The following is a 13,595-nucleotide window of genomic DNA, read 5'->3' as shown; positions in this document are numbered from 1 at the left end:
CCAGGCATTGTTGTCTAGCCGTAATGTGTAGCTTATTGTTTTATTGACGCCTTAATGTTGAACATTATCTGAATTAGCATCATATTTCTTTTTCTCATTTCACTCCAAAATCAAATAAATATATTTTGCCTAAAAGTATTGAAGCAAAAGTAATGCACCATTAATTTAAAAAAAAAAAACATTTCCCCCATCCTCATTAGTGCAATGCAAAACATTTGATATATAGCGTATTTCATACAGTGCAAATCTGAACCTGTTAACCTCTGTGCATTAGTATTCACAGAACGTAGATGTTTCTTGCGGAGTTCACAGTGAATGAGCGCTCAGTCCTGAACAGACTCTATTGTTCTTGGAGTCAGCCATCCTTGATCCCGCATGACTCTGATACTGTACCAGCTGTCCACTGCAGGTTTGACCATTTCCCCTTCATTTGCATTAAACATTGTTTTTCATATGCAGTTCAAAATGAACACGTGCATGCTTCTTTTAGCATCGGAACTCTTTCTATTGCTTTTTTTTTTAGGATATTTAAAAATGTTCAGATGGGGCAAAAAAGCGTAAGATGCTTATGGCCGCTGACCCAATTAAGAAACAAAGCTTTGTAAAAGTGTCAGATGTCCAGCCACATGCAATGCTCCACTGATATCACATGTAAGCATTCTCCAGCAAGCATTCTCTCATTAAAAGAAGCTCAGCTTGGAAAAAGAGCTTGTAATCTCAATGTGACTTAAAAAATAAGCCCCAATATGTAAAATAAAGTATTTTGCACTCTTAAACAAAAGGTTGTTCTGTGGTTATTTGCAGAGATTCAGAAATATTATATAATGTGGTTCTAAGGTAGGTTTTGTTTTTTTACAAGTTCTTTAAAGTGTATGATGGTTTTTGCTTTCTCCTTACATTTTTAATAATACAGTACTTTGGGTTCAAAGTGGAACTGTTTTTTAAGCGCACGTATGTGACCGGTCAGCATATTTCATAAATGAGTTTAATCAATTAGTGCAAGTAATATTTAATGGAATTGTAATCTGAACACTCAGCATCACTAGGAAATATCACACGTGTGTGTGTGTGTGTGTGTGTGTGTGTGTGTGTGTGTGTGTGTGTGTGTGTGTGTGTGTGTGTGTGTGTGTGTGTGTGTGTGTGTGTGTGTGTGTGTGTGTGTGTGTGTGTGTGTGTGTGTGTGTGTGTGTGTGTGTGTGTGTGTGTGTGTGTGTGCGCAGAGTATTAAGTTATGGGAGGGGCTATTCAGCCCCAGATGCAGGACGTGGCTATATAAAGAGTGATGCTTCTGAAGCTGAAAGTCATTAAGGTGCCAACAACAATTGACACAATGAAGCTACTTTCAAGATTACTGATAGCGACCTGTTTGTCTGTGGCTTTAACAAGTAAGTAAACCTTATTTCAATATTTATTATTTATATTTACTTTGATTTTATATATATATATATATATATATATATATATATATATATATATATATATATATATATATAATTTGGTAATATTTAATTACACCAATATAATCAAATAGACAGCATGTTCTTGTACATCATTCTGCCTTGGTAATATATTGGATAATTTGAATCATGTTTACCAGCATTTGCATTTCGTGGAGAGAAAAAAAAAATAAGAAAAATGTTAATTTAGTTAGCCTTTCAATCAGTGTTGCTGGAGGGTATTCCTGCATGTTTGTTGGACAGTTCCATGTGGATGTCATTTAGTTTAAAACCTGCCCTACTGCAATTCCAAGACCTAACGGGTAGATTTAATGCTGCATAACAATGTCCTGATCTCCTTGACCCCCTTATAATCATTAAAAGCAAGTCTGGGAATTTTCCAAGATTAGATGTAAAGTGTGTTAGCTAATCAGATCAAATAAGAAATAATGGTTACACTTAATTTGAAGGTGATGTAGTTACATTGTACTTACTCAAATAACTACTGAGTAATATTAATTAACTACACTTAGAGTTACGGTTAGGGTTTGTTTTAGTGTTAGTTACTTGTATTTATGCATAATTTACTGTTTTGTGAGGGTTAGGTTAGGGTTCTTACTATGTACTAACATGTAACTACATCACCTTACCGAAATAATACATCCTGACTTAAAACATAGCCCAAAAGCCTCTTTTATACCTACAATGTAATGGTTTTGACTGGCACAGCACCAGCTGTTTCTAGGTTCCATCATTCATAATTCTAGCATTGCATTTAGATTTTTAATTTATGCTAGCCTATTGATAGGAGAGCAAGTCTGTCCTTTATGCAATAAAGCAAAAGTGTGGTCACATGAACATCTGACCATCACATGCACAGGATTTGGGGTCACACTGCAGAAAGTGTGCTAAGTATTTTATCCGGTCACACGCCCGCCTCTCATTCTCTCCACCAATTGTAGAAGTTTGAAAGTCATTTAGGGTTAAAGGGCTTTCAATGTCTTTTCTCTCAAATCCTTTTCAGTTTCCAGCAAATAATCTCATTGCAGTTTCCTAATTTTTTCATTCCTGCACAAGGACAAGTGGACAGAAGCAACTCGAAATCCAGATCAAATCAATATCAGACATGGAATACAAAACGGTTCCCAGTGTGGAAAGATGGAGACCCACTCAACAAAAACAGCTGGACAGGTAATACAATTCAGCCAGTCAAGAAAGAAATATATTTTCTACATCATTACGTCACACATTTAAAGAGTTAATTCACCCAAAAATGAGAATTCTATCACTAATTACTCTCCCTTATGTCGTTCCAAACCCGTAAGACCCTTCTCCGTTCATCTTCGGACACTTGTTTTATTAAGCTTTCGTCAAATGCGTACATTCCTACAGGTGGACAATTGAAGTTTGATGTGGGAAATGATGCACCTACCTTGACTGGTGCTAAAATCACCTTCACCATTGACATTGTGTTCCCTCACAACCAGAAGGTCCTGCCAGATGGACAAGTGGTTTGGGCAAAAAACTGCACAATCAACGGTATATTTCTATGATTTTTAACTCTATTTACAAAGATGAAAATGTATAGTATGCTGCCATTCCTGCACAACGACCAACAGAGTTTAATTGTATCAATAATAATAATCCACAAATATGTCCACTTTTCTAATTTAGGCACACAGTTCCATGAAGGAGAGCCTGTCTATCCTGAGGAGAACACTGTAGATGCATGGAACGCTGTGTTCCCTAATGCTCCTCTCCGTCCCAGACAGGGGGACAAGCAACCTCCCTATGTGTTTGTATGGAAAACCTGTGGTAAGGAGAGAAGCATTTACTTTACTATGATGTGCCGTTATCTCACTTACCTGACACTTCCGCTGTTTGACAGGAAAATACTGGCAAGTGTCCGACGGCCCTTCTTCATCACTGACCATCGGCACTGATGATGTTCCTCTTGGCTCTTATATGATGGATGTTGTCATCTATCACTACAGGCAAAAAGATAAATTCATCCCTATTGGATATGCATCCACACAGTTTAGTATCACCGGTAAGCACAGTGTTAACACAATGTTGATCTTTTCTTTAGTTTGTTTTTCAGATGCAACCAAACTATCTCTTTGTTTCTAGACCAGATTCCCTTTGAGGTTGCCCTGACTCAGGTAAATGACAAAGATGAGGGCGATCGGAAATTCATCCAGAACAGAGCGGTGGCCTTCAGCGTCACACTTCACGACCCCAGCCAATACCTGACCAAATCAGACGTGACTTTTAACTGGAATTTTGGGGATGGCAGTGGCACTGTGATCTCCAGGGAACTCACTGTCACTCACACTTACACTGCATCTGGTGCCTTCAAGCCTCAAGTTGTCATACAAGCAGCTATTCCAGATTCATCTTGTGCAACTCCACCAAGCCTTCCGACTGAGGCTCATCCCAGTACCAACACCCTCACCGAGATACCCATCCTCCCAACTGAACACATCACTACAGGTGCACAGCATTGTGTGTGTGTGTGTGTGTGTGTGTGTATACTTGTGGGACAGTGTGTGTGTATTTGTGGGGACCACAATGCAATATAAACCTGAGATCACCTAGCCAGTGGTCCCCACAAAGTAAATGGATTCATAAACATACTAAATTATGTTTTTTTGAAAATGTAAAAATGCTGAATGTTTCCTGTAATGGGTAGGTTTAGGAGAAGGGGCAGTGTAGGGGGAGGGATAGGATATACAGTTTGTACGGTGAAATCCATTACGCCTATGGAAAGTCCCCACAAAAACACATGTGTAATGCACTAGTGAGGATATTTTACTGGTCCTCGGTTAAAAATGCTTATAAATTTTTGTTTTGCACGTTTCTGTAAGGGGCCTTTTTGGGTTGGGTTAGGCAATAGAAAATATAATAAACTTCCTGATATAAATTCACTGGTTTGTAGATACTGAAATATAGACAGACAGACAGGCAGATATGTTGATAGATTATTATCGTTCATCAGCTGGATAAAATCGCTTTGATAAAAAAAGTGATTCCAAACTATATAGTTTCTTCATATTTCTCTATCGATATGTATAGCTTTGCATGGTGTGAACTCTGCTATTTTTGTTAAGGAGAACGATATTTAGAACTATATTATAGTTATCTTTATAGTTCCGTCCTTGATGTGAACAGGCATTTGGTCATCTAGCCCAGTGGTTCTCAAACCTGTCCTGGGGACCCCCAACCAGTACACATTTTGCATGTCTCCCTCATTAAACACACCTGATTCAAATCATCAGGCCATTAGTAGAGACTCTAAGATTTGAATTGGGTGTCTGATGAGGGAGACATGCAAAATGTGCAGTGGTGAGGGGTCCCCAGGACAGGTTTGAGAACCACTGATCTAGCCTATACTCTAATACTTTTCATTAACAATACATATTACTACAAATTCAGCATTAATCACTTAGCCCAGAGGTCTTCAACCCTGCTCCTCAGCACCCACTGTCCTGCAAAGTTTATTCCCAACCTGCTTCAGCACACCTGCCTGTATATTTTTAACAATACTGAAGAGCTTAATTAGCTTCACCTGCCTTTGAGTTGGAGCTAAACTCTGCAGGACAGTGGGTCCCAGGAGCAGGTTTGATAACCTCTGACTCCTACTTTTTGAGCCATCATTTGTACACTCAAGCTCTGGGGATCACATTACTGGCTCATTAGAATCAGATCAGTTAACAGTGAGTTATCAACTGCAATCAGATCACGGTATTTCGATAATAAATCGTTAACTGAATTGTAAACAAAAGGTTAATCGAAACGAATAGAAATAAAGTAATTAACTGTTCACATAAATCGGACATCTCGGTTTCGGAGCGGTTCGATTTCTTCATTTTTTACATTTAATTTGCAATAAAATGTAATGTTAATGGAGGGGATTTCCGGGTTAAGCTTGGCGGAGATAGGCGTACAGGCGCACGCGACGCGAGTGTAACTCCCGATCTCTTTCTTTCATTTGGTAGTTATTTTTTCGTTGAGATTTAAGTAAAAAGTCAACAAAAATAAAAATATCCAAATAGAATTTTTTACTGTCCACCAACAAACATCAGTGCTAATTCTATAGCCAGAGTAAAACTCAAAGTAGCCTTGTTTACTTGAACAGATCATGCTACCAGTCAGCCTTCAGCTCCCATTCTGAAATCCATTCCTGCATCTACAATGAAAACCACCCCACCTGCACCTACAAACGAAGTTCCAACAAGATCCAACCTTGAGAAGGTCTTTGACCTTAGATCTGTATCTAAGATGTCCGAGGCGATGAATACTGCGACAAAGACAACACTGAAGACAACTGGTGAGTTGCAGGTTTCTCATTTTTTGATATTTAGAGATTTTTTTCAAAATTATAGTTAGTTATATTAATATAAATAATAATTATGTACAATGTCAATAAATATATATTATTAATAAATAATAAAATATATGAATAAAAAATGTATATATAAATCAGCTGCTGACATGGAGGCGATTGTGGAGGAAGAAAACATTGACCAGGCCCATGTAGCAATCATAAAACGTCAGGCCCCAAACAGTGACTGTGTGATTTACCGTTATGGATCCTTCGCAACTGAAATTGAGATTATCGGTGAGGTTCTTTCTTTCACCACTTATATATTTATATGATGCAATATAGACCTTCATTAAAGAATAATGTATGTTTGTATCTTCAGAGGGCATTGAGAGCGTGCAAATCGTCCAGGTGGCTGTCGCTAATGGTTTTCTGCTAACAGAGATGGAGCAGAATGCTGTTGATTTCACTGTTTCATGCCAGGGAAGGTGAGGTCTAAGCATGAAGTTGGAACCACAAAATGCGGTCTGATGGAGAATTCATGACCTTACTTGCTCTTTTTAGCATCCCCACTGAAGTGTGCACTGTAGTGTCAGATGCAGACTGCCATATGCCAGTTACGACCATCTGCAATGCTGTGAGCCCCTCCTCAGACTGCCAACTCATCCTTCGACACTTCTTCAACGACTCTGGGATCTTCTGTATCAATGTGTCTATGACGAATGATGTCAGTCTGGCTGTCGCAAATGCCAAAGTTAATATCAACATAGGTGAGTTTATTTATTGTTGAAACATCATGCATGGTGCTGCAAAATGAGAACATTCCTTCAAAAGGTTTAGAGTTATTGCGCTTGAATCATCTTGCATGTCTCTATCTCTGTGCCAAATTTAGAAGGTTCTAGGTTGACATCTGCAGGTGCCGCTGCCCTGTTATTGGGCATCCTGGCTGTTGCGTCAGCATTGGGTGCTGTGGCTTTTGCATATAAGTGAGTCATTTTAACACAGCACACTGATTTATTCAGCTGGCATGAATCATTCATGAATTATTATTAATTATTAAAACTATTCCTTTAGCTTTCCTAAAGCTTAATCAGTAAGCAAATTGGTGTGAACATTAACTGGTGTTGAAAACCAATAAACTGGCCTGGTTTTTCCACTTTTCTTAAAGGCGTCTTAAAGGGTATCAAAGGCTGACTGAGCTACCTGTATGCCAATCCAACAACGCTGGTGTGGGCTCGGTACCAGCGCTCTTCTGGAACCTGATGAACCAGCAAACGGTGGATCAGAAAAAAGGAGTAGTGTGACTTTTACTTAAACCAATGAAAATTAAACTGGAAAAGTAATGTTATGTTAGCACTATTTTAAAAAGTGTAAAAGCATAATCCTTTTTTACCATTTCATTTTTACATTTTTAATTAATGTTTAGATTTGGATTTTTCTACTTTTATACACATATCTGTCCCCCCCAAAAAAAAATCTACAAAAACTTGTTTTTAATTACAGCATTTGTCTTAAATGTTGTACTTTAAATTTGAAGAGGAAACAATTGTTTCCCCTTCCAGACACAACTGATGACCTCTGGTACCCCATTCAAGCATTTTTTTTTTTACCGCAGTTGAATAAAATATACTTCCTGGCCTCATTATTTTAGACATTGGTGTCTGTCTACAAATTAATTCAAGACTTTACTAAGCTTTTAATACTATGACTTGGTTTCCTTCATTCGTGCAAGCATACCACTGCTGTAACTCATTTGCACCTCCCTAAAAATCTAGAATGGCCTTAATACCAACTGCTGAGTGACTACTAATCTACTTTTCCTTCATCCGAAGTTGTTGGAAGCCAAACCTGTCAAAGGTTAGTAAGCAGATTACTTGTCTTGAATGCCCAGAATGTCTTAAAACCTATGTTAACCTCCACAAGAAAGATTATTAAAGGATTGCACAAACTACACACATTTTTTTAATCATCACCATCAATTTATTCAGTCAAAATTTGGCAAGCAAATTCCACAAATAGTCCTACTGGCCATAACATACAACAACTGATCAAAAATGTGTCTCTAGCATTTAGGAGTAGACTTTACACTTGATACCTCATGTATATCGTTTGTAAATTAACGGTCTACTGTTTTAAATTTTAGACATTTAGTGACCATTTTAATACTCCTCACCCTCCTCTTCTCCCTCACCCTCAATAGAATCAACACCGACCTCCTCGTAATCTTTCTCCAGGGCAGCCATGTCCTCTCTGGCCTCTGAGAACTCGCCCTCCTCCATACCCTCACCCACATACCAGTGCACAAAGGCACGCTTGGCGTACATCAGATCGAACTTATGATCCAGACGAGCCCAGGCCTCGGCAATAGCTGTGGTGTTGCTCAGCATGCACACGGCCCTCTGCACTTTAGCCAGATCTCCACCTGGAACCACAGTGGGAGGCTGGTAGTTGATGCCAACCTTGAAACCGGTGGGACACCAGTCCACAAACTGGATGGTGCGCTTGGTCTTGATGGTGGCGATTGCAGCGTTCACATCTTTGGGCACCACATCACCACGGTACAGCAGGCAGCAAGCCATGTACTTGCCGTGACGTGGGTCGCATTTCACCATCTGATTGGCTGGCTCGAAGCAAGCATTCGTGATCTCAGACACAGAAAGCTGCTCATGGTATGCCTTCTCTGCGGAGATCACTGGGGCGTAGGTAGCCAGTGGGAAGTGGATACGAGGATAGGGCACCAAGTTGGTTTGGAACTCAGTGAGATCGACATTGAGGGCGCCATCAAACCTGAGAGAGGCTGTGATGGACGACACAATCTGGCTGATCAGCCTGTTGAGGTTGGTGTAAGTAGGACGCTCAATGTCGAGGTTCCTACGGCAGATATCATAAATGGCCTCATTGTCTACCATGAAGGCACAGTCAGAGTGCTCTAGGGTGGTGTGTGTGGTCAAGATGGAGTTGTAAGGCTCTACCACAGCGGTGGAGACCTGAGGAGCAGGGTAGATGGAGAACTCAAGCTTGGACTTCTTGCCATAGTCCACAGACAGACGCTCCATCAGCAGAGAGGTGAAGCCAGAACCGGTTCCACCACCAAAGCTGTGGAACACCAGGAAACCCTGGAGGCCTGTGCACTGGTCAGCCTGAAAAGAAAACCTTTTGGTCAGTAACCCAACATAATATATATTTCATTTTATGTTTTTTTAATTTACAACTACCTACCAGTTTGCGAATCCTGTCCAGCACCAGGTCAATGATTTCTTTTCCAATAGTGTAGTGACCACGAGCGTAGTTATTGGCAGCATCTTCCTTTCCTGTGATGAGCTGCTCAGGGTGGAACAGCTGACGGTACGTCCCAGTGCGCACCTCATCTGGACACACAGGTCATGAGTAAATGTTTAGCGAACTGAATACTGACACAATCTCACGGATAAAATGAAGTCCCATCCTCTTACCAATGACAGTGGGCTCCAGGTCTACAAACACAGCCCTGGGGACGTGCTTTCCAGCTCCAGTCTCACTGAAGAAGGTGTTGAAGGAGTCATCGCCTCCTCCGATGGTCTTGTCACTGGGCATCTGCCCGTCCGGCTGAATGCCATGCTCAAGACAATAGAGTTCCCAGCAGGCATTGCCAATCTGGACTCCAGCTTGACCAACGTGGATGGAGATGCACTCACGCTGTGGAAGGGATTGAGGATTTTTTGTTTATATAGTTAGTGATAAAAAGCTACAAATCTTTTTATAAGGTTGCTGACATTCAATACATGTGCAAAGGATTTCATTAGGTTATTCTGTTGACATTTTCATGTGCTAAATGTTTTAGGTACTATAATAGACATTGCATCAGAAACACACCACCATAAATGTGCTGTGAACACCTGCAAACACCTGCTTAAATGATATTTATCTTAAGACAAAGACACACAATAAGTGAACTGGCATAATAAAGACTTAGTAGGTTACCGAAAAGGATGAACAAAGAAAGCAGTCAGTTCTCTTTATTCAAAGGGAATGAGGCAGCAGGAATGGGAACAAGGCAGATGCCCCACCCACATAGAATAGGCTTGCCAGACCGTGTCTGACTAGCCGTTGAAAGAGAACAATAAAAATGTTGACAGAAATCTACCTTTTCCTATTTACGTCATGGAAAAAATGGATTTCAATAATGGATAAGTATTAGGTATAGTAGGTTGTAGATGCAGACACATAATTACATTTTCTCAAGGGCTTTATCCCCTATTTGAAGGGTATTCAGTAGACTATATTCTTTGATTTAATATAGTTTTTTTAAATGAACAGTTCTTAATCGTTTAACCTTGGTCAATATTTGGTTGAATCGTTGAATTTCCCTCAAGACTACATGATACAAGCAATAGCAGTTCCCAGATATTCAATAAAAACAATATCAGCAAAATAAACTACATTTACACATTTAATGTACAATCTCAATGGAGACGATAACAGCTGTGGAATAGAACAGGAATAGAAATCCAGTCATCTGCTGCACAGGCCTGAAATGAGCTTCTGCAGACAGCTGCAGTCCCCACCCAGTTTACTCCTCATGCGGGTGGGAGGAGGAGGGGTGGATGCAAATTTCAAGAAAATTCTATGTCAATCTCTGATGAGGAAAAAAAGGTCATTCTGTTTGAGCGTTTTTGTTAAGATATCATGTAAGTCACATGTATAATTATAGTTAGGCTACATGGGAATCTCAATTATGTAGCAATTGCAAAATTGCTACAGACAAATATATATATATATTAGAATAGATTATCATATCGTATATAATATATACTGATTGTGACAGAGATAAGAACGCACTATTTTAACACTCATTTCAGTGCATGCATCGAAAAAAATCACTTCATTATGTGAGTGGTTTTGGTGATGCACCCTCGAAACAGGTGTACTGCTAGCCTAAATATGATTTATAACCAAAAAGGGTTTGTGCATCATTATAAACTGGTGATTATGTCATTTATAACGGCGTTTGACCAACGCGTAATTTCGAGCATACTCTGAAGGCACCGTTATGAATGAATGAATGGATGGATTGATGAATAGGTGAATGTAATCAGGTTGGCGTTTGTAACGGCATTTATAAACTAAACGTCTGTTCGATGAATGACATTTAACTGTAGCATTCTTTGCATTACAACACTTAAGACTATTTGCAATTAAATAAATCTTTGCACGTCGTCGCAATGTCGCGAGCTTTTCCTCCATTTTAAGGAAAGGGCGCGCGCTGACAAAGCAAAGCCGCTCGAGCCACTTTGACAAATACCAGATGAGTAATAAATGACACGCGCATTTGGGATGAAAACCTTTACCGCGTCAATGTTTGAAAGGGAAAGAAAAATAATTATACTCACCATTGTTCTGGAGGGGATGGAGCAATGAGGCGAATATCAGGAGGCAGGAATTTCTTTATTGTCGGGAGTACACTGTGAGAACACTGTCCAAGATTGAGTCAGTCAGTTGAGGATGAAGGGGAGGAGTTGAGGGTGACGTCGGAACGAGGAAGAGAGATTAAAATGTAGCCATCGGTGTTGAGACCGATATAAATCAATGCACATCAGATATTGTTTTACTGACCGGTGCATTTATCGTTTTGGCATTTAGGAGTGTGAACCTGTTAACGTGCTTTAGGCGTGTATCACTGACAGAGCATGCACGTTTCCTTTCACACAAGCAATCAGAACACAAGATTATTGTGACATGTTAAGGAAAAACTTTGTTTAATCATTTAATTGCTTTAATAATGAATTAGTTTGATAGCAGACAATGTAGTGTTTCAAAACATCCGTAGAGCTGCTGAATGTAGGCCTATAGTTGCTTAGGATAGCCTACACTTAGGCTACATTTCTTTCTTTTTTTAAATCATTGAAAAACAAGATTATAGCCTATCTTGAATAACTATTCAGTGTGTTATTAAACCTGTGATAGATTAAGATATGTAGATACACCGATCAGACATAACATTATGACAGGTGAAGTAAATAAAACTGATTCTCTCTTCATCACGGCACCTGTTAGAGGGTGGGGAAAATGGGCAAGTGTAAGGATTTGAGTGTGTTTGACAAGGGTCAAACACACTCAAATCCTTACACTTGCCCATGGGTCTGCAGTGGTCAGTATAGGCCCTGTCCATCAAAAGTGGTACAAGGAAGGAACAGTGGTGAATCGGCAACAAGGTCAGGGGCAGGAAAGGCTTATTGATGCACTTGGGAGTGAAGGCTGGCCCGTGTGGTCCAATCAAACAGACGAGCTATTGTCTCAAATTGCTCAAGAAGTTAATACTGGTTCTGATAGAAAGGTGTCAGAATACACAGTGCATCGCAGTTTGTTGCGTATGGGGCAGCATATAGCCGCAGACCAGTCAGGGTGCCGTCATGCTGCCCACTGTCCACATCCAAAAGTGCCTACAGTGGGCATGTAAGCATCAGAACTGAACAACAGAGCATTGGAAGAGGATGGCCTCGTCTAATGAATCACGTTTTCTTTTACTTCACGTGGATGGCCAAGTGCCTGTACCTGAGGAACACATGGCAGCAGGATGCACTGTGGGAAAACCTTGACATACCAAACCAAACCTTCTTACTGTGACATGTACTACCTACTGAAGCATTATTGCAGACCATGTACATTCTTGCATAGCAACAGTATTCCCATGGTCCTAGGATAAAATGAGTTTGAGGTGTTGACTTCAAATTCCCCAGATCTCAGTCCAATCAAGCATCTGTGGGATGTGCTGAACAAACAAGTACAAAGCAAGGAGGCCCCACCTCACAACTCACAGGACTTAAAGGACTTCTTAGTTCCAGTTTTCACAGCACACCCTCAGGGGTCCAGAGGAGCCTATGCCTCAACAGGCCAACTTGGCATGCCAATTTTTTGTAAATGAGGTAAGTCATTTTAAGGTTTAACAGCATGTTACATTAATCAATATGCCATTTCATGTTGCATTTTTATTGGCTAGTCACTAGATGTAGCCTATGTTGTAGTAGCAAACACACTGTGAGATTATAATGGAAAATTTCTGATACTGTCAGAAAATGATCACAGTCTATCTTTGGTCACAAGATTGTGGCAACGGCCATCTTTGAACTTCTCTCACCTTTAGACTTAGTGACCGTTTAAACGCCTCGACCACAGAAATTGTTAGAGGCTTTTTAAACGCAATTGGCCATTCGTCTGGGACAGCCCAAATTCGTACAACGTCTCCTTCTCATCCTAAACCTGAAGAGTTTGATCGCTAATTTGACATGTTCGCCAAATGTTCGCAGATTAATGACCATTGCAATCAAATTTTACATTTGACGAAATTCTGTCAGTGACGTTGTCTTGCAGGGCAACTTCTCCTATGACAACTGTCAAATCAAAAACCAATAGGAGCGCAGAACCTGATAACCTGATGACAGCAACAAAACACCACTTGTTTCACACATCTTCGTTTTTGTTTTTTAAGAAAAGCCGCTAGAGATTGTTTTTGTTTGCTCACATTTCTTTCCTGCATGTAAATGCGGCTCGCAGTCGCTGAACGTGTCACGGATTAATGATGTAAAACTCCAGTCGAGTCTTCTTGCCTGTCATTATTTACTCACCCTCATGCCATCCTAAACCAATAAGATTTTCGTTCATTTACATGCAAGTTCTGTCCTTCCATGGATAGCTACGCAACTGCCACAGGTTTGCTTGATGCATTAGAACCAATGAGGTTTTTTTTCTTGTCCGTCAAGCAGGTTTGGTTGAGTTTCTGTTTATATTCGCTGATCAATATTTATACGTGAATAAAAGCCTAAATTAAATCTGTTCATCTTATAAACAGTATTGTTTTA

The 13,595-nt window shown here is 40.0% G+C and overlaps 2 protein-coding genes across 2 annotated transcripts; one reads left to right on the top strand and one right to left on the bottom strand.

Moving 5' to 3' along the window:
* The first annotated feature begins 1,322 nt into the window (after positions 1–1,322).
* pmelb (premelanosome protein b) lies at positions 1,323–7,335 on the top strand. Its single transcript, XM_067447195.1, has 12 exons — positions 1,323–1,385; positions 2,514–2,627; positions 2,829–2,975; positions 3,111–3,251; positions 3,325–3,486; positions 3,567–3,929; positions 5,575–5,766; positions 5,923–6,057; positions 6,143–6,248; positions 6,325–6,530; positions 6,653–6,746; positions 6,929–7,335. Exons 1-12 carry the CDS (start codon positions 1,331–1,333, stop codon positions 7,062–7,064), a joined length of 1,851 nt encoding a protein of 616 aa, XP_067303296.1. The 5' UTR covers positions 1,323–1,330; the 3' UTR covers positions 7,065–7,335.
* A 382-nt stretch (positions 7,336–7,717) lies between these two features.
* tuba1c (tubulin, alpha 1c) lies at positions 7,718–11,286 on the bottom strand. Its single transcript, XM_067445737.1, has 4 exons — positions 11,130–11,286; positions 9,213–9,435; positions 8,980–9,128; positions 7,718–8,900 (listed from the first exon to the last, which is right to left on the bottom strand). Exons 1-4 carry the CDS (start codon positions 11,130–11,132, stop codon positions 7,920–7,922), a joined length of 1,356 nt encoding a protein of 451 aa, XP_067301838.1. The 5' UTR covers positions 11,133–11,286; the 3' UTR covers positions 7,718–7,919.
* Positions 11,287–13,595: the final 2,309 nt, after the last annotated feature.

This window comes from Pseudorasbora parva, chromosome 6 (assembly GCF_024679245.1).
Source record: "Pseudorasbora parva isolate DD20220531a chromosome 6, ASM2467924v1, whole genome shotgun sequence".
NCBI lineage: Eukaryota > Metazoa > Chordata > Actinopteri > Cypriniformes > Gobionidae > Pseudorasbora > Pseudorasbora parva.
The sequence above is the reverse complement of the archived record's forward strand: the minus strand, read 5'-3'. Positions and strand labels throughout refer to the sequence as shown.

What these genes read in the sequence shown, in the direction of transcription:
- tuba1c (XM_067445737.1), bottom strand. An exon ending in CCTGGAGCCCACTGTCATTG is followed by an intron (nt 9,129 to 9,212) that starts GTAAGAGGATGG and finishes CTGTGTGTCCAG; the next exon opens with ATGAGGTGCGCACTGGGACG. An exon ending in TGGACAGGATTCGCAAACTG is followed by an intron (nt 8,901 to 8,979) that starts GTAGGTAGTTGT and finishes TTTTCTTTTCAG; the next exon opens with GCTGACCAGTGCACAGGCCT.
- pmelb (XM_067447195.1), top strand. Translation starts at nt 1,331, where the DNA reads ATGAAGCTACTTTCAAGATTACTGATAGCGACCTGTTTGTCTGTGGCT. An exon ending in CACACAGTTTAGTATCACCG is followed by an intron (nt 3,487 to 3,566) that starts GTAAGCACAGTG and finishes CTTTGTTTCTAG; the next exon opens with ACCAGATTCCCTTTGAGGTT. An exon ending in GACAACACTGAAGACAACTG is followed by an intron (nt 5,767 to 5,922) that starts GTGAGTTGCAGG and finishes TATATAAATCAG; the next exon opens with CTGCTGACATGGAGGCGATT.